The following is a 25,914-nucleotide window of genomic DNA, read 5'->3' as shown; positions in this document are numbered from 1 at the left end:
GCGGAGGTAACTCACAAGTCGAAATCTATATTGACTCTATATAGATCTCGATCTCTAATATAATCTACATTAATTATTTAATTAATTTTAGATATAATCACAGTGTTCAGTTAAAGGATCAACGCCAAATCTAGACTCTAGTGCAGCTTACTTAGACTATCTAGAATACTAGATTTAGACTGTATCTAATTCTATCGAGTCTAGATTTGTAACTTTCTAATCTTATCGTCTTATGATAAATTAAATTATGATTCTTAGTGAACTAAAGTGAAAAAGTCAGACTAAGACACTTGACTAACTTTAAGTCGACTAAGTCAACTAAGTATCTAGATCTAGATTCTAAAATCTACTCTAGACCTAGAATTGTAGATCTAATCTAGATCCATCATTTGTTACTTCACACTTGAATCTTGAAGTTGTATCATTCATCTAATAGTTATAGTAGATGTTATATTCTAATATTATTAATAATATTTAATATTTATAATTTAAGTATTAATAAATAATCAAAATGTTTGCAAACCTTCATCTTGTTTGCATTGTCATGTCAATGGGGATAACCACTATTGTATCAGTTTATGGAACAGAATCAGTCACACCTGTGGTCATGTCTGGAATTCAAGCTCAATTATCTGAAGAGTTCGCAAAATGTAAGTGCTAGTAGAGTTTAGTAGAGTAGAGTTAAAGAGAATCTAGATCTAAATCTAGAGACGTAGAGTCTAAGTAAGTCTAAGTCTAAAGTAAAATCTAGAATCTAAATCTAGACTGATTCTAGCTAGATCATATCTAGAATCTAGATCAAGTAGATCTCATTATGATTATTCTCATCTCATCAGTCATTAGACTCATCTAGATCTATAGTAATTTTTGTCTCTAGAGGCAACACCCCCTATTTTCTGACATTAACGAACACCCCACAATCTTTGATTAAATTTTAAATGAGCCTCTATTTTGATACTTGTGACAAAACTAGTCTTCTATTGTTTTTATTTATAGTCTATTTCTTTATAGTTCAGATGGTACATTATTTAGTTTCGTTTACTCTGAAAAACAATGGTCGAATGGTTTTACACAGGTTCAACAATATAGCTATTTTTATTGACAAATAGATGAGAGTTTTTATAGATGTTTGCAGTTTTTTCCTAGGACTAACCATTAAGGAGCTATAAAAATTCAAGCGTAAAAATTGCGGAGGTAGCGCTTAACTTGTTGGTAAGAGGGAAATTACCATAGAGTCTACTCTAAATCATCTTATTTATTATAAATACTCTTAGCCAGTGCTTTTTTTTTTGTAAAATAAAATAAGTGCCGGTACTCCATGATGGATTGCCTCTAACTTTTATAAATAAATTAATAATTGTTTCCCCACATTGACAAAGGTGCGGAATGCTGCGCGGGTGCATTCCGTCACAAAAAAAGCTCTGCTGTTAGCAATTAATCTATAGGCCTAGTGTGTATTGGCTAAATTTAAACTTTCTTGGACATGCCCTTTATAGTTTTTAGTTTGCAGACATTGATAAAAGAAATGCAATGCATAATTGGGAAAATATTTAATCCAAGAAAAAAAATAATATAGCTCTAGTCTATGCATAAATTGCACAAATTTAAAAGGAAATCTGTATATTAGAATAAAAAAAAAGGCATTAGCCTCTATTCCAAAGTTAAGGATGAATGCAGTATTTTATTTCACTTGGCCACAATAGCCAGTGTGACAAGAGGGACAATAAGGGTGGCTACCTTTATTTTTTTTATTAGAGTTAGCCCCCTTTAGTACTTGATTTATGTCCCTGTCAATTGTTTACGAGGGCCACTCTCTCTTGAGCCTTTCAACTGACCAGTGTATTTTGAATTAAATCTATATACTGTTTAAGTCATACTTGTGTTGTACAATTGTTGTGTTACTCAAGAGGAGTGTGCCACTGTTGTGGGAAGAGTATTTCGATAATGAGCTAAGTAGATTTTATCAATTTGTTAGTACTAAATTGATTTATGTAAATGGTATAGGTCTACTTAGTCTCTTATCCTCTTCTGTATGTTTTTTTTTGAAAGACATATTTTGTTTAGATACGAGACAGGAGTGTGTCTCATGAATGACGTCATTTCATTGTTGATGTATGTATGATATTATTGTAAACTAATGTAAACCCTCGCTGTGGTTTTTGACATAAAATGTCTCATGAATGACGTCATTTCATTGTTAATGTATGTATGATATTATTGTAAACCATCTTTTTGGTTTTTCGGCATAAGACATTATTGTGCCTCTACGATGGTGGTCCTTCATTATATTGACCGGAAACTGTCTTGCTACTTTGCTTAGTTTCATTATGTCATTTTCTTTTGGTGAGCCTTTATTGCCATTTATATTTTTCATGATCTTTTCCTTTTGTTTGTAAATAAACTCCTTTTTTTTTTGTTGCAACTGAAATCTCAGAATTATTATTTGTTTGTCTCGGTAGTATTATACATCTAGAGGCTATAGTTATTAGCCTAGATAATATAATTGGGACCACAAAGTACCACTGGACTAACTTGCCAGTACAGTACAGGTCACTGGTCGTATGACCTATCCTAATTCTAGGTCACATGGGGGCTCGTGAACAGGGTGAAATAGTTTTTGTTTTTGTAAACACCAGTGTGTCTTCCCTAGAACCCTACTGAGATATTACAAGGACAGTAAACATAGTTGTTTTATTGGAGTAATTTTTTTTGATTGTATACTGTCAAATTTTGGAGTTATTTGATTTCATTCTTTTTTTTTTGTAGTTTTTACATTTGTTTTTCTTCTGTACCAGTATTATTTTAATTCTTCAGGTTTCTAAATCCTGAAAATGTCTGTAAAACAAAGTGAACTTCTGGACTTGTACGAGACAGGAAGGAAATTAGGTTACCAGAAGGAAGAACTTGAAGAATGGGTTGCCAGAGCTTTCCGGCAAAACGAAGAAAGGGACGCAAGAGCAGAGGAGAGAAGAGAAAAGTTAAGAATGCAGGAAGAAGAAACACAGTTCAAAAGAAGAATGGAGGAACTGCAGGTGACAGCAAAAATCAAGATGGAGGAACACGAATCTAAGGCACGAATTGCAAAGGAGTCCAAAACAGCTGAAGCCAACGACGAACCCAACATCAGAAATACAAGGCGCACAAAAATGCAGAAGTTTGTTGAAGGGACAGACAGAATGGATTCATTCATCCATAGGTTTGAAATGCTGATGAGGCTGGAAGGCGAATCCCAGAAAGAATGGGTCAGAGAACTCCTCAGCCTAGTGGGTGGAAGAGCACTAGATGCGCTGCAGGTGCTGAATGACAAGGACGTGGGAGACTACACCTTGCTGAAAAAGACTCTTCTAGAGTTTTACCAATGCAGTGAGGACGACTATAGAAGTAAATTCCACGCTCTGAAACCACCGAACGACGGCAACATGAAACAATTTGTCGGCGAGGTGAAAGCTACTTTCGAGAAATGGTTTCAGTCCTCAGGCATTGAGGAATCTTTTGAGAACTTGAAACAGTTCATCATAATAGATAAAATAATTTCGTCGGCTGGGGAAAATCTCTTTGCATTCCTCCAAGAAAGAAAGCCCAGACATGTGGATGAAGTCCTGTACCTATGCCAAAGATACGTTGCTGCTCATCCTGGCGAAAGTTTGCAAAAAGCTCCTGTGGATCAAGCAAGTGCATTGTTTGCCACAACGGAATCCAAATTTACAGAATCTAGTACAACAGATTCAAGACAGAGTATAAGATGCTATACATGTGGTAGATTTGGACACGTGGCGAAACAATGTAGAGACACAGGCAGAAGAATTTATAAGAAAAAGGAAGTAGTGGCTTATGTAGGCGGGCTAGATAACAACCTGTCACCATATGTCAGCCCTGCAATCGTAAACGGCCATTACATCCAGGCAGCCCTAAGAGATACAGGGGCCACAAAATGTGTAGTGTTGGCAAAGTTGGTGAATCCTAATCAATATTGTCGGAAACATTGCAGAGTTCAAGGTTTTGGTGGCCACATTAAGGAGTATCCGACGGCCAAAGTACATATCAACTCCCCATACTTCAACGAAATGGTGGAAGTAATAGTGGTGGATGAAGGACCATTTGAACTGCTGATAGGAAATGTTCCTAACATTGGTTTTCCAACAGAGTCTCAAATTACCAAATGGAAACAAACTTATAGCTGGTGGCCGAGACAAGTAGAAGTAGAGGATATGGAACAACTAAACCGATGTCATGAAAATACAAATGTAGTACAAGAAACGATACAACAAGTAGAAACCAGGCAACAAAAACTAATCCGACAACAAAGAAATGATAAGAAAGATACTGACCAGATAGATGAGAAACCCAAACTTTCAGTTGACTTTTTCTGCAATCCATTTCAAAACGGCCTACCATCAATAGCTGACCTTCGTGATAGCCAGATGAATGACATGGAGATCGCCAACATCATCCACAAGCTACAAGGTGGCGATACAAAAATAGGCCAACAATATGCCATGCATAATGACATTCTTGTCAGAAAGTGGACAGAAAAATCATCACTTAATGGCAGCACTGACGAACAGACCCTTAAAATTGTCATACCTAATGTGTTCCGGTCTGAAATATTAAGGCTTGGTCATGACATCCCTATGTCCGGACACTTAGGGATTGACAAAACACGGCGACGCATATACAAACATTTCTACTGGCCAGGCATTAACAGAGAAATAGCTGAGTACTGCAGATCATGTCATGCCTGCCAAATCACAGGAAAGCCTAATCAATCGCCTCCAAAAGCGCCTCTTCAAGAGAATATAACACCAAAAGAACCATTTTCACACATCCTTATGGACTGTGTTGGTCCATTGCCAAGGTCAAAACGAGGAAACCAGTACCTTCTTACCATAATGTGCAAGACTACGCGCTATCCAGAGGCAGTACCATTGAGAAACATCAAGGCAACAACCATTGTGACAGCATTGTCAAAATTTATCACAACGTTCGGGTTGCCAAAGGTTATACAGACCGACCAAGGCAGCAATTTTATGTCAGACATCTTCCAACAGGCACTTCGCCAGATGGGAATTGAACACTCGGTTTCAACGGCATATCACCCCGAAAGCCAGGGTGCCATCGAACGCTTTCACCAAACACTGAAAAACATGGTGAGAACGTTCGCTGAGACCGAGACAAACACTTGGGATGAAAACATTAACTTCTTACTGTTTGCTCTACGCGATGCCCAGCAAGAATCGACAGGGTTCAGTCCCTTTGAACTTGTGTTTGGACACACGGTACGAAGTCCATTGAAAATAATTAAAGAAAACTGGATACCAACTAAGGAGGAAACGAAAGACTTGAGGGTATATGTTAGAGATCTAAGGGACAAACTCTTTAGAATTAATGACTTGGCTTATAGCAATCTTAGAGAAAGCCAAAATAAGTCCAAATCTATTTATGACAAGAAGGCCAAACAAAGACAGTTTAAAATAGGTGACAAAGTATTATTGGAAACGGCAACGGAAGGTGATGCCCTTCAGAAAAGGTATGATGGGCCATACGAGGTAGTGGGCAAGGAAAGTGATGTCAACTACACCGTACATGTCCCTGGTAAAAGAAAAGGAAAAATTCGATGTCACATAAACAGGTTAAAGAAATTTCACGAAAGATCCTCAGATCAGGCAACTGCACTAGCTATTGTAAAGAGTTCAGTCCCCATGGGAAAAGAGAACCAGGTATATGCAGATACCGTTCTCGACAAAGAAATCCCTACAGTTAAGATAAAAAATTCTGAAGCCCTGTGTAAGTTGTCAGAAAAATTAGAACATCTTAGTCAACGAGAAAGGGAAGCAATCAGTGATTTAATCGAAGCGTACCCGCAGCTGTTTTCTGATGTGCCAAAGCAGACAAACTTAGTGATACATGAAGTTAATGTAGGGGATGCAACTCCTGTGAAGCAACACCCTTACAGACTTCCTCTCGCCCAATCTCAATTCCTAACTTCTGAGATAAACTATATGCTGGAAAATAACATTATAGAAAGAAGTGAAAGCCCATGGAGCTCACCATGCGTGTTGGTACCTAAACCTGATGGTACATATAGATTCTGTACTGACTATAGAAAGGTGAATCTAGTGACCAAAGCAGATGCATTTCCAATTCCCCGCATTGATGACTTAATCGATCGAGTTGGACAGGCCACCTATGTAACAAAAGTCAATCTCTTGTCTGGGTATTGGCAAGTTCCTTTATCGGAGGAGGCGAAACAAGTTTCTGCCTTTTGCACTTCAGATGGCCTATATCAGTACAAAGTTATGCCTTTTGGTATGAAAAACGCTCCAGCTACTTTCCAGAGGTTGATGAACAAAGTTATTGCTGACATCCCAAACTGTTCAGCCTATCTTGATGATTTAGTCATATACCATGATGACTTTGATGCTCATCTGGCTTGTCTACGGACTTTATTTCAAAAGCTGACGAACTCTAATCTTACTATTAACCTTAACAAATGTGATTTCTGTAGAGCAGAAATACAATATTTAGGCTACATTGTGGGTAACGGGAAAGTTAAACCTATTCAGGCTAAAGTGGAAGCCATTCAAGAGTACCCTGTACCTGAATCTTTAAAGGAAGTCAGAAGGTTTTTAGGTATGACAGGATACTATCGTAAGCTTTGCTGTAATTATTCAGTTATAGCTGTCCCATTAACTGACCTCCTGAAAGGGAAAAGGAAATTTCAGTGGAACACTTCTGCTCAAAGAGCTTTTGAAGAGCTGAAATGTGTTCTCAGTACAGCCCCAGTTTTAAAAGCAATTGACCATTCTAAACCTCTCATTTTGCATGTTGATGCATGTGACTCTGGGGTGGGTGCGGTCTTGACCCAAACCGATGAAGCTGGCAATGAACACCCAATATCATTCTTTTCCCAAAAATTTAAGTCGCATCAGATGCACTATAGCGTGGTAGAAAAGGAAGCACTGGGTCTTGTTTTGACAGTTCTTCATTTCAGCTACTATATAAATAGTAATCTGTATCCTGTAACAGTATACACAGATCATAACCCCCTAACTTTCATTAACCAAATGAGGGGGAAGAATCAACGGATCCTGAGATGGAGTTTGACTCTCCAACCGTTTGATCTAAATATTGTACATGTAAAAGGGAAAGAGAATGTAGTTGCTGATGCTCTGTCAAGAGTGTAGATAACATAATACAGTAGAAGACAATCAGTCTACTGATACTTTTGTATTGTAAATAATGTTACTCAGACTTTTTCCTCCCCTTTGGATTAGAAGTGTTGTCTAGACAAAGGACGATAATATTGAGCTGATGTAATTTTTGGGTTTTGAAAAACTGTATTCTTTGCAAACAAGTTGAATGCCTTGTGCATCATATAATTTCCCCACAAGAGCATTTTTAAGGGGGGAGGTGTGACAAGAGGGACAATAAGGGTGGCTACCTTTATTTTTTTTATTAGAGTTAGCCCCCTTTAGTACTTGATTTATGTCCCTGTCAATTGTTTACGAGGGCCACTCTCTCTTGAGCCTTTCAACTGACCAGTGTATTTTGAATTAAATCTATATACTGTTTAAGTCATACTTGTGTTGTACAATTGTGTTACTCAAGAGGAGTGTGCCACTGTTGTGGGAAGAGTATTTCGATAATGAGCTAAGTAGATTTTATCAATTTGTTAGTACTAAATTGATTTATGTAAATGGTATAGGTCTACTTAGTCTCTTATCCTCTTCTGTATGTTTTTTTTTGAAAGACATATTTTGTTTAGATACGAGACAGTAGTGTGTCTCATGAATGACGTCATTTCATTGTTGATGTATGTATGATATTATTGTAAACTAATGTAAACCCTCGCTGTGGTTTTTGACATAAAATGTCTCATGAATGACGTCATTTCATTGTTAATGTATGTATGATATTATTGTAAACCATCTTTTTGGTTTTTCGGCATAAGACATTATTGTGCCTCTACGATGGTGGTCCTTCATTATATTGACCGGAAACTGTCCTGCTACTTTGCTTAGTTTCATTATGTCATTTTCTTTTGGTGAGCCTTTATTGCCATTTATATTTTTCATGATCTTTTCCTTTCGTTTGTAAATAAACTCCTTTTTTTTTTGTTGCAACTGAAATCTCAGAATTATTATTTGTTTGTCTCGGTAGTATTATACATCTAGAGGCTATAGTTATTAGCCTAGATAATATAATTGGGACCACAAAGTACCACTGGACTAACTTGCCAGTACAGTACAGGTCACTGGTCGTATGACCTATCCTAATTCTAGGTCACAGCCAGTTACAACCTCCTCTAATGCAGACAAAGCCATTACTCTCACTGGCATAGAGGAAAGCAGATGGCATAGATAGCATCTGAAAGAAACAATTGGAGAGCTCTAACAAATGTTGTGGTGCACATATTTGAGACCTAAAGACGAACCCATGCTGACGATAGGCGCAGATATAGAAAAGAATTTTATTATTATAATAATATACTGGTACAGAATGGATCTTTAGATTTTTTATTTATATTATAGTTTTGTTACTGTATTGTTACGAATCTCACTATCCAGGCTCTCTGCAAACTGCACCATACACCACCAACTCAAAGAACTTGAAAAGTCAGGGCTCCAAAATAACGTAAAGGTTTAATGTCCATAAATAACAGCCAATACTGTACAATTGGCAGCACGTAGAACAGTACAAATAGCTCTGCGATAACAAATATCTCTCCGATAACACCGTTCCGCCGTATCAACTCTTGCACTGGCCTCTCCGTCTCGTTCCGGGCTTGCACTGGGTTCAACAGTTCGTGACTGACTTCACACACTTGGGCTCGTTGTGTCGGACTCGATCACAGACCAAGATCAAGACGCTGTTCGTCTCAACTGTACTTGACAGTACTCCGCACTGAACCGTCGTAATGCTCCGTACAGAACTACACTGTTGAACTGTGCTGTAGTCGACCGTGTTCTGAACTCCTGTCGTGAACCCGCTTTCTGAACCGTCTTGACTGCGTCACCTCCGCTCTTATATAGGGTCCCTACTGGCCTTCTTGAACCGGACAGAACGCCGCTCGACGTTTCTAGGTGGTCAGATGACTACAACTCTCGTGACGCTCCTGAGCTCTGTTCACATCGGCGATCCTTCCCGAACTGCCGTCGATCCTTCCCGAACCGCCGTGTTGACACTCGTCTCGGCTGATCGTCGTAACTCGTCACAGTTGACCGCTTGTCTAGCGCTGGCCTGGGGCGATTTGCGTCGGCTGACTACACACACACCACTACCCCCATCTGTGCCACCACCAGGTTTATAACAGTATTTTACACATTTCCAGTAAGCAATTTTATAAAATATTGCTAAAAATGTTATTGTCTAAAAGTTATTTTAGCTAAATGAACAATATTATATTAATATTAGAACTTAAAATATTTATAGTTGGTCCCATATAAACAAACTAATCACAGATTACCTCTGCTCTTGTGCTTTTACAATCTTGATTTAAAATATCTTTAAAGATAATTATTTGAAAAAGTATAAATGATAAAATATAATGCACACTGATAAAAATTGTTTACTTTACCATTAAAATTTGCGTAATTCTGCTTTAAAACCAACATAATTTTTAAAAGCTCTTCATTGATATCTGCTTTCCATTGAGCTATATGGTGTAAAATTGTTCAACGTAATTCCCCCCCCCCCCTCCCCAACTCACACACATTATCGATCTTATGGAATTTTAATAAGTGAATGCCAGCATTCAATACATCTAGTCAATCCTCTGTCTCTGCAACCAAAATCGCTAGCATATTTTACTATCATCATTATTTGGATGGAAAGGTAATTAAAAGTGATATATAAGTTCATTTTAAAAAATGTGGACTGCAACACAGCATATGGTGGGCAGAAATACATTGTGGGCCTACTACTTTGTAGGATATGGACTATATATATCTAGTACTAGAATCTGGATAGAGAGCCTATTAGATCTAGACCTAGTAGTACTGTATTAGCATTACTATTAGGGGTGCACCGGATAGTCACTGCGGCTTCTGCCGAATATTCAGCATTTTTTCACTAGTCGGCAATATTCAGGTCTGGTCAAATATTACTACCAGATAGTTGGCCGAATAGTAAAAAGTACACCTATAAAATATGCATAAAGTGGACCTCTTTCAATTAATGTCTGTTATAGTATTAATGTTTATATTTAAAACATAATAATGTGCTTAAAAATAGGAATTATATGAATATGCACCTTTTATTATAAGGACAAGGCATGCTAATATAAAAAGAAATGAAACTTTTACATTATAAATGCGTGTTAAATACAGAGCAGCAATGGCTGGCACATTTTTTTCATTTTGTCATGAACGTTGAGTGGGTTAGTTGACATGTTAAGATGTTACATTCCTTGACTACGTCATGCTGACCAGACGTCTGTCTAGCTGTGCGGGTATATCTCCTGAGGTAGAGATGAACAACTCCCACCCCCTTTTTTATTTCTTTAGTCCATCTCATTGAGTTCATTGATAGATAGGTGACCACTAGTCAAATACTATGAACTTAGGTTTAATGTCAGCATATTGACACTCTCTAGAGGTCACACCGTACGAGGGAACTGAGTTTGTTTACTTGGTAGTAAATCTTTATTAGGGGGCTGACTTCAAACTACACCCCTACACGGGTAACCGGACAATAAGTTTGTTTATTTTGAGAAAAATCTCAATCACTTGGCTGGACTAGAGGCCACACCTCTTCATGTTAGCCGAGTTACTTGGATATAAATCTCAATTAGTAAGCTGGACTAAAGATCACACACCTGAACTATTGACCCTTTGCTACAAAAAACACAAACCACGAGATTTCATAGCCCAGTAAGCCAGTAACTAATTATTTTGTAGAAAAAAGTACAAGGCTCAGATTTGTGTATATTAGCGTTAAAGATACGACCAGGCCTATCTTTTAATGGAGAGCTAAACACCCCCTACTCCATATTTTATTTATTAGATTTAGTCCTTGACATTCAATTTATTGATAGACATTGACCATTTTTAATCCAGAATGAAAAAACCCAACATGCTAAGAAAGCATACTACACTGTAAATAAATATTACATTGATTTACTTTTCCTAAAGTGTTAGCTTAAATATTAATTATTACAAGTGTCTTGATGTGATGAGGATATTGTTAATAATTTGGGAGTGTCAAATAACTCCTTGTTATTACCATTTTTTTTTTTTACTTACGGTGCTTACTTAGCCACTGTGTATCAGGCTTGGACTACTTTTTACACACTTGACACCCATAGGCCCTTTTGTAACAGTAACAGAAACCACGATAAAATCAGTAATAATTAAGGAAGATGTTTCTTAAATACATTTTTTGCACAATAAAATAAAACAAAGATGTGCATGTGTCTATTTTTTACCTTGTATTAAAACCTTTAGAAAGAAAGCTATTGACTTAAAATATAACGGACAACCTTACAGTAAAGTTTAAAATCACAGAAAATAAATTGATGTGAAACACCACAATTAACACCCAACCCTAACCCTAACCCTAGCAAACAAAGAAAAAATATGCTGGAATGTAAAGAAACACTTGACCTTTATAACTAGTGTACAGGTATAATTTATCTACATGCTTGACTGACCATGCCAATGTGTTATCTTTTTTCGCCTGACCACTCAACACTATTGCGCATGCCTAAGGAAAAAAAAACATGTGATGGTCAACACCATCAACTGTACACACTACACTAGGACTACATGTGTAGGCTCACTATGTCTATCTGACCAGGTTTTTAAAATCAGTCGAACACACAGTCTATTAATGTTTTTTTTTGCTAGGGAGGGTGTGGATGAGTATTTTTCTTCTATAGTTGGTTTGCCTAATGTTCTTAGATCTATACAACTGTAGAATGAACTAAACATAGATATCAATAATAATACAATTAAATCTATACTTCGGCACCATCTAAGGTTCAAGCTATAAATAGGTATATTTGATGTTCCCGCTGTTAATAAAATATCATTTGCCGCAAATGAATTAATCTAAAACAATAAATATTGACCTACAACGCTTCAGATTCCAACTATTAACTAACAGCTACTATCAGTATTAAGCCCTTGATGCCACAACCATGTGATTGTCTAAGAGCTGAGCCGAAGGCTCCTCTAGCTCTAGGTTTGAAGAAAAAAAAACCTGATTGAACAGGGGAAAAAAAAAACGAAGCCTATTTGAACAACCGTTCTGTCTGAAAGAAACCTGAGTCAATGCCTATGTAAAGCATTGCTATTTCTGATATATCTGGCACTCCGGGCGCATGGGCGAAGGCTGAGTATACCAGGAACCTCCTTCATTTTCCTATGTTGTACCAAGCTAACCGTGTAGGACATGCCATTTATGTAATGGTCCCTTAAGGAACGGCGCATGGATTATCGACAGGACTGTCGGAGCTCTCTTTCAACTCCGCTCCGTGCAATGAGTCCACTCTCGCCTACCCTTGGACACTCACACTGGAGTTTTGTTTTGCTATTCTATTAGCCTAACCACTTCCTCATTTCCACACGAGCACCACGTTGAGGCAGAATAGCGTGCTCTTGGATGCCAGAACCAGAAGTGGTCCTTGGACCAGTTGTTGGTCTGAAATTAATGTTCAGCAACACAAGCTATTTTCAAGACATGTAGGTATCCGGCTTCAGGCGAATATCATATTTTACTATTCGTCAATATTCGGCTCCGGCCGAATAAGTACTATCCAGTGCACCCCTAATTACTATTGAGACTCTATTCTAGATATATACTACATACTAGTTTAGATCTAAATATGTAGAGATGAGTCTATTAAAGTAGTGGTTACTCTAGATCTATAATCTAGATTAAAATTTATCTAATCTATGAAAATACATTTTATTTAGCAAATGTATTTTATATAGTCTAGATTAATTTTTTAATATTTTTTTTTTATATTTCTATTTTTAACGTCAATGGATTCAGGATATTATTATTGTTTATTAAATTAACTTCTTTTTTTTTTTTTTTAATTAAATGTAAAATTGTAAATGAAATGAATGTTTGTATTGAATAGTTAAAAGTTTTTTAATAACATTGTTTACATTTGTTTTTCATCTAGTGCAAGCCTGTGGATCACTCGAGTTAATAAAAAATTGTTTAAAACCAGAGCTCAATGTTGATAAGATGAATTTAAATGAAGGACCAGATATTGTTTGCAAGTAAGAACAGTATATTCTTGTTTCAAACCTTAGCTGTGAAAAAACATGTTAAAATGCACTGGTATACAGCCAGATTCTACAAACACTTTGGGACGATGTCCAGATATCTTATTTTACTTTTCATCTGGAGTTGGATCCAAGATGATATCGTCCTTAAGTGTCTAGTAAATAGCTTCTTGTAACATTTTACAAAACATGTGCCTATGTTAATATTCATTTATTTTCCTTTTTTTTTTTTTATTTCCCTTCTGATTGATAAGTTGATCAACATTAATTAACTGATGAATAAAATAAATTATGGCTTTTATATAGCGCTATTTTCATGCTTATAGCATGCTCAGAGCACTTTGGTGCAATCTCAGTTGTGGACCAGTGAGGGTGTGGGTGGGTATTTAGGAGAAGGTTTTTTCTGTGCTGCCTTTGGGCGCTCAGTAAACACAACTCTGCCCGAGTCGAACCTCGAAGCCCCCTTCATAGGAAGCCAAGTCAAGTTCAGGTGTACTTAGCCTCGCGACCACGCTTCCCACTGATACCACTAAATAATTTATCTAACGTACAACAATGCTTGTGTCCCCCAACTGTTTTGCAACCTGATATCCATTAAAGCGGGCTATATTTTTGTATTTATAGTAGTATACAAACAAATTATCAATACTGGTATTATTTAAGCAATATTATCAATGGTTAATTATAACAGCAAAATACAATAATACCCAATATCAATATAGAGAGGAAACAACCCACGCACACATCCATGAAAAGGTCTGCTAATCACATCTGGACCTGCACACATTACCTCCCCAGAACACCCAGAGTCTAATTTCCATGTCCACCCGACTCTCAACAATATAAAGTTTCACACAACTCTAAATACCTTACAAATCCGCTCCTAACTATCTGAAACGGCTAGAACTAAGTAAGCAAAATCATAAGATGAGACCTCTAGACAGTGTCATTATGTTGTACATCAAGTTACATTAATCCCTTTTGACTTAATATGTTCCCATGTTTATCCATCTATAAACTCAGTGTGATGGACTAAACAAATAAAGGTAGCATTCCGCTTTCACTCTTGAGATAGCTCTGCACCGCTATACAGATGTCTGGTCAGTGTCACCCAACTATCCTGCAGTGATGTAAGGTCTGAGTTAAATATAGCTGGATATTTGGCCAGAGCTTGAGCTCAGCTCAACTTTAGCCCTAAAATACATGCATAAACTGTCAAATTTCTAGGAAAATCATTAGAGCCATTTTCAAAATCTGGGTCCACCCAATTTCCACCCATGATGAGTTTGCAAGCTAATAGTGTCCAGGCTCCTCTTTCCTCTGTTTTTTTTTCACCCATGAAGAGTTTGCAAGCTGATAAGAGGAAGTGTAAAAAAGATTGTGTTTAAAACGTTATATAACATAAAGATGTAAAAAAAAAAAATCAAATAATAATTATGCTAGCAATCTAGAAGTTGAGACTTAGTAAATTTTTTTTAGAATTAAAGTTTTTTTGTTGTTTTTTTAGGTGAGATTGTCTATTCTCATAATTCAAAGCACAACTGAAATCATTTCCTTTTTTTTATTTTGCATACACAGATCCCTATCAAATTTATCTTGAAAGTGTCAAATTATATTTTAAAACTATAGGTCAATATAGCTTAATACTGTCATGGACTATACATTTTTTAAGACTTAATAATACTTTATGATTATGGCTTAAATGCTTTTTAAAAAAATTTTTCCTTTGGTTGGGGTGGAAAAAAGCAGGCCATTTTCATACAAAGCTGAAAAACTTTAAAAAGCAAGCTTGTTGTATTCTGTGAACAAAATCAAGAAAGTGTTGAAAACCTAAAATTGTTGTTTTTAAAGCGTATGATAAGTTTTGTGCATTTTTTAGCACTACAGAATCAAATTTTGTAAAGTACTTTTGTTTGTAGCACAAATATGTAGAAAGCATTAGACTTTCACTCTTTGATTTAAAGTTAATTTTTTTTTAAAGTAACAACAAACTAACTTTTATAAAAGAGATTTGATATTAAGATCAACTGCCATACATTGAGATTAAAAATATTTTATTAAAAACATAGTTTGCAACAGTGACGATCGCTTAGGGTCCTATATATTCTTAGTTTATCCTGAAAATCTCTAATGAAAGTTGCAAGAATGTACCTGCTAAAAAAAATGATAATGTCTACCTTCTGGTTGATAAATAATTTTAAAGGCTCATTCTTTGGTCATATTTCATTTATAAGAGAGACAGTTAGTAAAAAAAGGAGTGATTGTAGACATGTTTTATGGAGAAAATAGATTTTTAATACAAAAAAATTTTATGGCTGTATCAGAGGGCCTGAAAACTATTTAAAATTATTTTTCCTTTAAAAAAAAACAAAACAAGAAAAGATATGATTTATTGTAACCTCTTTATGCAGAAATCCACAACCATGGCTTGACATAGTTGATTGTGCATTTGTTCATCTCCTCAACTGTTTAAAGGCTAACTCATCTGTACTTACATTTCTACCAGAAAGAAGCAATTGGGAAAATGCATTGCAAATTGTGTGTCAATATCAAAACAAAATGGGTGAGTTTTTGTCTTTTTCTTTGATTTCATCTTTCATAATTTAAATCTAAAAATTAAGCAGGGAGTGAAATCAGGTTTCTAAGTCTTAATGAAAATGTCTTTTTTTTTTCTAATACAGTTACACACACTTGCCTGTAGTTAAATGTTATGTGAAATTGAAAGCTTCTGTATGTGAGACTAACCAAAATACTGTCATCACCCAGGGTTAATTCTAGAAGTAAAAACAAAGATTATCAAAAATTATTTTTTTAAATGTTTGAATATATACTTTGTTTTGTAGGTATACTAAACCTAAAGTAAAGTTGTTTATGCTATAACCGGGGAAACTTACATGTTGTGAACATTGCCTGATAATTACACACTCATTTCAGTAAAAAGCTATTAATTAGATCAAGCACATTAAAAGGTCTCATTGCCAATGTCCTCTGCTGTTTTCAAAATAAAAGGTGTTTATTTTAAAAAAAAAACAACTTTCATCTCTCTTATTGGTTTTAGTGAAATTTGCCTGTTTTATAAAATATAATTATCAAAAGATCAAGCATTCAATTGTAATAATAATAATTTTGCTAACAAACATGCTATTACAACTTACCATACGTTGAAACATACTGTCACACTTCAGCCAGAAGAGACAAATCAGGCTAGCCACGCCTCAGTGCGCAAAGGAAAGAAGAGAGCTGGCCAGCAGGAAGTCAACTATTCATATTATTTAGTTCACATTGCATGTGTGAGAGAAAATATGACCCTTCCCAATAGCCTTGATTGGACATGATGGGGGTCAAAGAAGCTCAGAGAATGTACTATAGTTGATGTTAAGGATCCAGAAAGGTCGAAATACACTACCTATATAAGTATGTTAATCTAGCTATCGGGGTCACTAGTCATTGTTCATGCTTAGTTGTGGGTCATTAATCATTGTTTCAAGTAGTCATTGTTGTAAGTATTTTGCATTGGATTATATTTTTTTTTCTCTAACGGATGATCTGTATCTTCACTGTGGATTATTTCAACTTTATTATTTATGTCTCCCAAGTTATCATTGTGATTTATATTTGGAATTGTTTTATTGAACTGAGTTTAAAGGCATTAAACTCATAAAATAAAACTCAGGGCTGTGCTACTTCAGTATACCCTAATAGTGAGTTGTAATAGATTTAAAGGAACCTCCCAATCCACATGTGTCATATGATAGTGGAGACAATGCAAAGCTCTTGAAATAAAACATACGTGTTTGAAATCTTCTTGTCCATTTTCAGATGCAGGTAGAGTAGCTTGATACAGGAATTAACTATTAAGTACATAGGTTATGAACAAAGTAAAAGAACACTAATCACCATCGGTTGGTCAATGTACACCTGTTATTCCATAAGGTTTCTTTGCCCTATTCAACCTCAATTGTTTAGTTTTGGCCTTTCAATGTTGTTCTAAGGGCACCTGTTATTTAAAGAGTATTTTGCAAGATTTATCATTGTGGACCTCTTATTCCCCCACAGAAAAGCAGAGGAAAAAAACATTAACGCTTTGTGAAATCAAATGCAAGATTCTTTCGTTCCAACTGACTTTTCAGCAATCATTACACAGATAACGTCGAAAATTTTTACAATCTTAATATTGAATATTGAAATTTTTAAATGAAGAATTCAACAATTAAATAATATGTTTCTTCTATTAAGTCTAATAATAAGGCTTGTCTGCAGGTCCAAAGATTAATGAAGAATGCAGTATTTCCGTGGCTACGCAGGCCCAGCTGCGACCTACATATTTTGCCACTTCCAGTGCAAATATGACCGTTTGGTGGTTAATTTAGATTTTCTTACGCCGTCTATGTCTGTCCTTGGCTATTAAGTTTAAGAAACTGATATATTTGTAGAAGTTGAAATATTTGTAAGTAATGTCTACAGAAGCTGATTCTAAATATTTTGTTTGATTTTTTTCTTTTTTTAGAGTTGCTCATTTGTATGACAAACATGCCTATGAATTCTCTTCTAAATTGTTTCACAAAAATGAATGTAAGCTCAGACCATCCTCAAGATTTGAAAAGTATTTTTTGCAGGTAATTGTCTATATCAAACCTTGTGTATAAATATAAATGAGGGACATATCTCATCAGTATAATTTAAATCCTTTTTTCTCATTTTGCCCTACTTATTGTATGATGAGCAGTGCTGATGGGGTTAGTTCTTATTGTATGTATATATATATATATATATATATATATATATATATTTCGTCCATTGTGGTTAGATGATGACCACTTTGTCATCCAGGGGGGCTAAGGGCTTTGCACTGGTGTTTTATGCCTTCTCATGTGGCTGGTGAGACCTATGTGAACCCGAATGTTCGGCTGCACACTGGGAAGGTTATTCCAGCTGGAGCTAGTGTCATGGGCCTTGCTTTTCTTCTCTGGCGTTTCTCTTTTCCTCAGCAACCTGTGCGCCAGTTTTCACAGCGTGACGCCATGATGCTCTGTCATGTGCCTCTGTCTCCCAGGTGGCTGGGTCTATGCTGAACGCCTTCAGAGAAGCTTTGAGGGTGTCCCTGAAGTGCTTTCTTTGACCACCTTGCGAGCGCTTTCCTTTGCTTAGTTGGCCATACAAGAGTCTTTTAGGAATGCGATGGTCTTCCATTCTGCAGATGTGTCCTGCCCATCGCAGCTGAGGCTGCATCAAGGTTGTATGGATGTTTTGCAGACCCGCTCTTCGAAGGACTTCAGTATCTGGTATATTTTGTCTTGCCATTTGACATTTAGTATTTTTCTTAGACATGTCATGTGGAAGTGATTCTAAAGTATACACAGATAAATACATAGCCTGTGTAATACAGGCAGAGTTTTAGGAATTGTGCTTAAAATAAACTAAAGTTTAGTTGGCCCTACAATACAATCAATTGTCACCTCAGAAATGTGTATAAATATAATATACATAAATAAAACTTTAGAGGCAAAGTTTTTTTTTATTGTTCAATGAATGGAAATGAATTGTGTTCTACTGAAGTAATATTATAATTATCTGCACTATTAGTCCCAACAAAGTGAAAGAAATAGGTTTTTAAAAAATCTATAAATTATTTATTTTGTATTACCTTCTTTTCTCACCTTCAACTTATTGTTTCAGTGTCTGATGGAATCAATTTATTTTAGGCCTAAGACGAATTTTATGTACTTTTTTTTTTCTGGTAACAGATGTTCATAGACAAACAAATAGATCATTAGATCATTGTGTTGGCCATTAGTCTTGGAATAATTGGGAAATACTAAACATATATCATCCTAAAATAATTTGCAAACCAAGATTTGAAAAAAACATCAACATTGAAAGCCACCAGCTGATTTGTGAATACCTCCAGAAGTGTACATGATCTTTTCAACAACTCTCCATTCAACTTAATTTTGGACAATTCACCATTTGAACCTAGAACCATTAAAGTGAAATGCTGACAGTCTTAATAATAATTTGTACTTTTTTTCTTTTTTTTTCAGTGGCAGGGAGGCTGTTCAGACCTGCCTTCCTGACCTCAAAGGCCAATGTCCTGAGGCTGCTTTCAGCACTCTGACAAAGACCTATGACAAGATTTTTGACCCAAAGAAATGTGATACATCAACAAGAGAAGATCCAAACAATGCTGGCTCTTGCTTGCCATGGCTAATCAGCAGTGTTGTCCCTTTTGGGATCATGCTGGCATTGCACCAGTTTTTCTAATTGTGTGTTCAATTTAATTATTTTTTGTTGTTGTGTTTTTGTTTTGTTTTTGTCATGAGTAAACTTGATCTTTAGCATATGACCGAGCCCTTAGCTTCTAAGCTTGGCTTTACTTTTCAGAATCTCTTAAATAATATACTGTCTGTCTTTGTCAGATGCATTTCAGAAAAAAAAACAACAACACTTGTTCTTAAAAACTTTACACCAAGTTTCAATGTAAAAAGTGTATCTATAATGTACCAGATCCTAAACCACATTCTGTGAGGTTGACAGTGATAGTATCTGATACCTTGACTAGCAGTAGCTAATATACATAAGATGCTTTATTATTGTATAGCATATGAGCTTGCCACATTAGCATGTTCATTAGGTTCTGGTACAATCTTTTTTTTTGTAGACCTGTTGTGGAAGGGTATATATATATCTAGTAGATTATTTCTTTGCTGCCATTAGGCCTTAGCAAGCACTACTCAGCTCATATTCAAATAATATATTTTAAAACTATTCAATATTTCAATATTTTTAAATATTGGAGTAAAGTAGACAAAAGTATGCAATAACAATATCAATATTTTGACTATATTCTTTAAAATTTAGTCACTATTTGGGGTAAAATTATTAAAATTTGAATGAGAAGAGTGACAATGTCACTTGTATCATCCATAGTACATAACATAAGTATGAATAGTGAGCATTGCTGATTAAACTCTTGGGAAGTAGATTTTTAGTAAGCTTTTGACTGCTACGTCAAAGGTTCTGAATACCAGTATGAACTTTTGCAGCATGTTTTCAATCCACAGCTTAAAAGACACATGAATACTTGAGTCATTCACATCATATCTGTATAAGAGAGTGAAGATGTTTGGTTATTGCACTGGCCACATAAAACGGCAGTGAATGAATCTCACTGATACTTCAAAATTCCTTTAAAAGTAAAGTAAAGTTCCTCTTTCAGACCTTGTGATCTATAGGACAGATGATGAAAAAGTCATCTATTTCTGTGGCCCACGGTTAATGAGGCTGTCATGTGACCAGCACAATGACCAACCACCTTTACTTTTCGGCAACAAATGTCAGGTACCCATTTGAGCTGGGTGGACTCAGAGGGTCCCCAGATATCCCAAAATTAAAAATCCCCAGGATTTGATCTGGGAACCCTGAGTTCAGAAGCCAAGCGTTTTACCACTCTGCCACCTTTAGTTCAACCTTGTTTGATTTTATGCTTTTTCTTGTTTATGTTTGTTTTACATTTCGGATGTTCCTCCAGAGTTGAAAATAATCTAGGCCAAACCTCTTGCAGGGGTATGAGCCCATTACCGTTGAGACAACCAAATGATAGTCCAGCGCGCATTCCGCTCAACCAGGAAGCAACCATAATATCGCTGCAATAATTTTCCAAATATTACATGTAATTTTATATAATCTTCAAAAGCATTATTGTATGAAAATGCTATTCAATATAAACACTTAGATGGCACTTAGATTTGGTGTGTGTTTTCTGTATCCATGGAGTGATCTTATAGTATTCAAGCTCTTCCTTGCTGCATTTATTTTTTTTCAGTCGTAATTTCATATGGTGCTTGTCACATTTATTCTTTACATTATACATACTTTGTTAATTAATTTACTAACACTAAAAACTGTTTTAAGCTGACTATAAGTTTGTTTTGAATAATTATTTGAATCGTTTGTGTTTCTGTTATCATAATATATATATATACTTATCTAAATATAAACCTGGTATTAGACATTCGGGGGAAAAGTTTTTTTCTATAACATGGCATTTTGGTTATATTATTTGGCATTTTGTTAATATTTTGTATACCGATTTAAATGTTGTTGTTTTTTTGTAAGAACATTCAGTTGTTGTGTAAAAGTCCGGTTTGGACCTGGAATTTTTGTTTAACATTAGAATCAAGGCATAATCCCGATTTTTTACTTTGAACCTTTTAATTTTTTTTAGAAAAAGTATATTTTTCCTTTTTATCGACATATTCATTCTAGTCTTTACTCAATTTGACTTTTTTTTTTAGTTGAATTGTTGTATGAATCTCTATCCACATTTTTATAAATAATATTTTAAGCAATAAAGTTGTGTTCACACAATCTTTAAGTTTCATTTGTAAAATACTACTGGTATATTATGTTTGTATTTATATTATCCTATGAAAATTTGGATATCAGAATGATTTAGGATAATTACATTTTATATTACCTTTGATATTTTCCAAGTCTTTTGTTTTTATGTTCATTATACATGCCTTACTTTTTTTATTGGTGTCCATTAGGTGGTGAACTTAGAGGTAGAATCTCTTGGGTTTAAACCCTATGCTTTTTTTTTCTTGACAACTTTGTGAGCGTCAAGACATTCTTTAAGTTGTAGCATTCAACAGATTGGTTCGCATAGGGGCAACACTATATTCACTTCAAACATCATCATACACCTTTTGAAGAGCTTTAATTGAAACCACATTTAATAAATGTAACACAAAGGTTCTGGGTGTTGCAATGCCATTGTTTCCCCATTGTTTTAGTTCATGCATATCTAGTCATTCTGTGTTTTTGTGTTTTTTATTTGTAACTGAATATGTCATAAGAGAAATGCATTAATTGAAATATTTGAATTTATTTTTTATCTTAACACTTTTCTATACTTCTTGTCTGTCAATAACATCTATAGGAGTTTTGCATAGTAATCCATTCCTTGTGTACATGTTACTATATATCAGTGCTATAAGTGGACTTTTATTTGGCATGAATAATTTTTCAAGACTTGCGAAAAAAAATTGTCTTAATTATTGAAGGTCTTTGATCCAATAGTGTCCGCTGAATCTATCCATCCTTAATTCACTATTTCAGATTTTTTTTTTTTTTCATTTTAAGTAACTCAAGCTATATAGTGATATGATTTATTGCAATTTTTGGTTATGATAACTCAAATGTCATGCTATTATGATTTTCAACCTTTATATATATATATACTATAAATGTAACTTTTTACTTTTTATTTTTTTATTTTACTAACTACTGAATTTTTTTTTTCCTTATAATTTTGATTAGAAAATATATCATTTTAATATCAATTGGTATGATATACACAATCAATATTCATACCGTTTCAAATTAGAGAACTATTTGTTTAAAATTGACTCGCTAGATCTATATTGAAATGGGGTCAATAATGATATAGATTTTGGAAATCATGTTCATTGTTGATTTTTTTATTCTGCCAAGGCAACATTTTTTAAGTTATTGAAAAGATTTTAATCGAGATTAGTTAAATAGATCTGTGCAATTGAAAAGTTTCCTCATAATTTTTTTGAGTCTTAGCTCCAGTTTATGAAATGTTAGCAGCTGTAGATCCAGTATGTTCTAAAAAAAACTTTTTTATTGGCTCATAGGAAAACTCAACAAACCTAAAACTAAATAGTGATCCATGATATGTAATAACTGGAAAGACTCAACTTTGTAAACAAATTTATAGTAACTATGCAACCTCTGAGAAGGGAAAGACTTCATTAATTTGTTTTTATGCATTTAATTGTTTGCGTGATCAAAACTAATCTGGGGCAATAAGTTATATTTTGTGGCTTTTACTGCTGTTTTTGTTTTGTTGTATGTTAACACTTAATTCAGTCAAGCATATCTTGTTTTATAAATTTTTTACTTCTAAACTTGAATTTGTACATAGTCTTTTAAAAACTATTTTGCATTTAGTCAGATATATTTTAGATCAGTGATGCCCAAAATACGGCCTGCGGGCCGGCCTTGCTTCCATCCGGCCCGCCGAATCTTCTGCACAAAGATAGAAATTCCCCCACGCTAAAAAAATGTTCAAAATATATCTTTACCTACTTTAGGGCCCTCGCTTTTTTCTAATGGCTTTTAATATTTGTGCGTTCATGAAATAGGACTATAGAATCTATTAGGAAAAGTGAACGGATCTTTACTTTTTTGTAGAACATGATACCGACATGTTTGTTTTTATGAAGAAAGTGTGGCTGTTTTTAAAAAACAAGTAAAAAAAATACAAACAGAATTTACGCCATTTTTTTGAAGTGTAAAGAGAAAATTCAAATATCCAATATTTCAATGTTAGTACTAGAGTCCTCGGGTTTGAAATACAATAGTTTCAGGTCAATTTCATTAAGTTTTGCATCTTTTCCATCATGTGGCCCGCGACACTAGTGTTTGAAATTAAAATGGCCCGCAGATTGAATTAGGCTGGGCATCACTGTTCAAGATAGATAAACATTTGAAAATATTAGATAGATAAACATTTGGAAGTATAATAAATCTTTGTAATCCATAACACATCTCAATGTAGTCATATACATTTAGATTCTAGTTGGCAACAGAACTGTTTCTGGTAATTTTTTATGTGATGTAAGTTTGTCAAAATCTTTTTTAAAAAAAAAATATTTTTTTTTTTTATATTTCATTAATTAAAAAATGGTTATGTAATATCCCTCAAACAGTCTTGTTTAAATGTATAATTTGGTTTTCTATAGTTATCATGTTTTGTTTGGTGTAATGCACAAATTGTAAGACAAATATCCATATGGATGATAAAGATTATTATTATTATTATCTTAATCTTGTAACAAAAAAACAGAAATATTCACATGGTAATCTGCCATTGACAGGGAGTTTTGCTAAAACATGTACAAGTCTGACTCTAACCTATTTTATTTTATTTTTATTTCAACCAAAGTAACTGATGGTAACCAAAGATTTGGTCAGTATTAATTATACTAATGAGATTTTTTATATTTTTTTAAAGCATTTTATTCTAAAGGTGTTTTCACCCATGTATAAAATATCAATGTCAATTTGTATAAGAAATGAAATAATAGCCAGAATTCCCACTGCTCAAATCCGATTGCCAGTTTCAAATAATGCTTTTATTTTTTGTCATTTTTTCCCATTTTATGTAACAGAAGGAAAAAAGTAATTTGTTAAAAATTATATCATTTGAATCAGTTTAAGCTTTATTTGTTCTATATAATCATTTGTTTAAATTATATATTATTAAAATATATATGCTTGTCTTACTATAAACCTTAATTTTTTTTTATTTGTAAATTTAAAAAAAAAAAGCTAATTAAATATTTTAAGATATTAGTATCATATATAACTGGATAAAGGAAATTGAAATGGTTCATGTTTCATCAGATAGATTAATATATTATACATTTTTCTGTAACATATATACACTCTAATGGATACATGTTGGATAAAAATGTATAATATATTTATCAATCTGATGAAAAAGGTCCCATAGGAATTGGTAAAAGCTTTAAAAAAATATTTTAAAAATATGAAATTTTGTAAAAGCTTTTAAAAGTATATTTAAAGATATGAAATTTTGTAGGTCTAAATCATTTATCGCAAAGGACCTGTCATTTTTTACTTTTTTATTTACAATTAATCAAGAAGGCATTTAGATAACAAAAATTTAATATAACAGACCCTACATACTTTTCCTTTGTTTTAATCCCATTGATGTGTGTTTCTTTTTTTTTTTCCTAGTCCAGCCAGCACCTGGGGTGACCCCATTGAGTTGATGTATTTTTTTTTTATGCATGTTCATACTCATTTGTTCAAATCTGATTGCAAAGACTTTGTATTGCTTGATGCTTCCCATTATTAAAACTAGGTGCACAAAATATTTGAAAATGTGTTGTTGTTTTTTTACAAAACGTGTATTGTTAACTCACTCTGTCGCTTGGAACATTTGCCAACGTGAAATCGGTTGATTGTCTTTGAATTATGATTTGTTTGAGTTCGGAAGGTTAAGTGGGAATAGATTACTTTATAGGAGTGGACTATAGAAATGAATATATTATGAAAAATTAAATTCAAGTCCAAAGTTAACTTTTTTTTGGTGAACATAGATCTAGTTTAGGTGTTAGCAGTTAATTTTTGTACGCTTGCGGCATTTCACTTTTTCATGAGGTCTTAGTTTGATGCAATCTTTCTAGCTTCGATAAAAAAAAAACTATATATAGATCTTAACAATACAATTAATATAATGCATTGGTTCTCAAACCTGGGTCCGTGAGACAACCAAAGGGAGTCCGCAGAAAGATGAAATTTTTATACAATTAGAATAACTTCTTCGCTAAAAGCTAGTTTATCCTATCGGATAATAGTCAACTCACTACTACTTACTACTGTTTAATATCTATTAGGTAGCATTCTGTGACGACCTAAACTGAAGATTTCAAAACATTCTTCACTTGGATACTCATACTCCGGCTCGACTGGGTAATAAACACTTTTACAGTGAACAAACTCAGATTATAATCACAGATTCTTCTTCCTCTTCATTTTAATATGTATGTTGGAGGGTTCAGACAAGAAGTCTTATGTCTGCGATGAACTGCGCAGTGGTTTCCAGATCTGGCAGCTC

The 25,914-nt window shown here is 34.4% G+C and overlaps 1 protein-coding gene across 2 annotated transcripts; it reads left to right on the top strand.

Moving 5' to 3' along the window:
• LOC129923379 (uncharacterized) lies at positions 1-25,170 on the top strand. Of its 2 annotated transcripts, XM_056014048.1 has the most exons (6): positions 1-208; positions 494-650; positions 13,133-13,232; positions 15,650-15,801; positions 17,746-17,854; positions 19,280-25,170. In XM_056014048.1, exons 2-6 carry the CDS (start codon positions 512-514, stop codon positions 19,497-19,499), a joined length of 720 nt encoding a protein of 239 aa, XP_055870023.1. In that variant the 5' UTR covers positions 1-208; positions 494-511; the 3' UTR covers positions 19,500-25,170. The 2 variants fall into 2 exon arrangements, with proteins under 2 accessions (XP_055870023.1, XP_055870024.1); XM_056014049.1 differs by having other exon boundaries at positions 1-650; positions 15,745-15,801.
• The last annotated feature ends 744 nt before the right edge of the window (positions 25,171-25,914 follow it).

Source organism: Biomphalaria glabrata, chromosome 16, assembly GCF_947242115.1.
Source record: "Biomphalaria glabrata chromosome 16, xgBioGlab47.1, whole genome shotgun sequence".
NCBI classification, from domain to species: Eukaryota; Metazoa; Mollusca; class Gastropoda; family Planorbidae; genus Biomphalaria; species Biomphalaria glabrata.
This window is presented reverse-complemented; position numbering and strand designations above follow the sequence as displayed.

Excerpts from the sequence above, each read along its gene's own strand:
- LOC129923379 (XM_056014048.1), top strand. The coding sequence starts at position 512 with ATGTTTGCAAACCTTCATCTTGTTTGCATTGTCATGTCAATGGGGATA. Across the intron at positions 13,233-15,649 it reads GGACCAGATATTGTTTGCAA|AAATCCACAACCATGGCTTG; the intron begins GTAAGAACAGTA and ends CTCTTTATGCAG. Across the intron at positions 15,802-17,745 it reads TCAATATCAAAACAAAATGG|AGTTGCTCATTTGTATGACA; the intron begins GTGAGTTTTTGT and ends TTCTTTTTTTAG.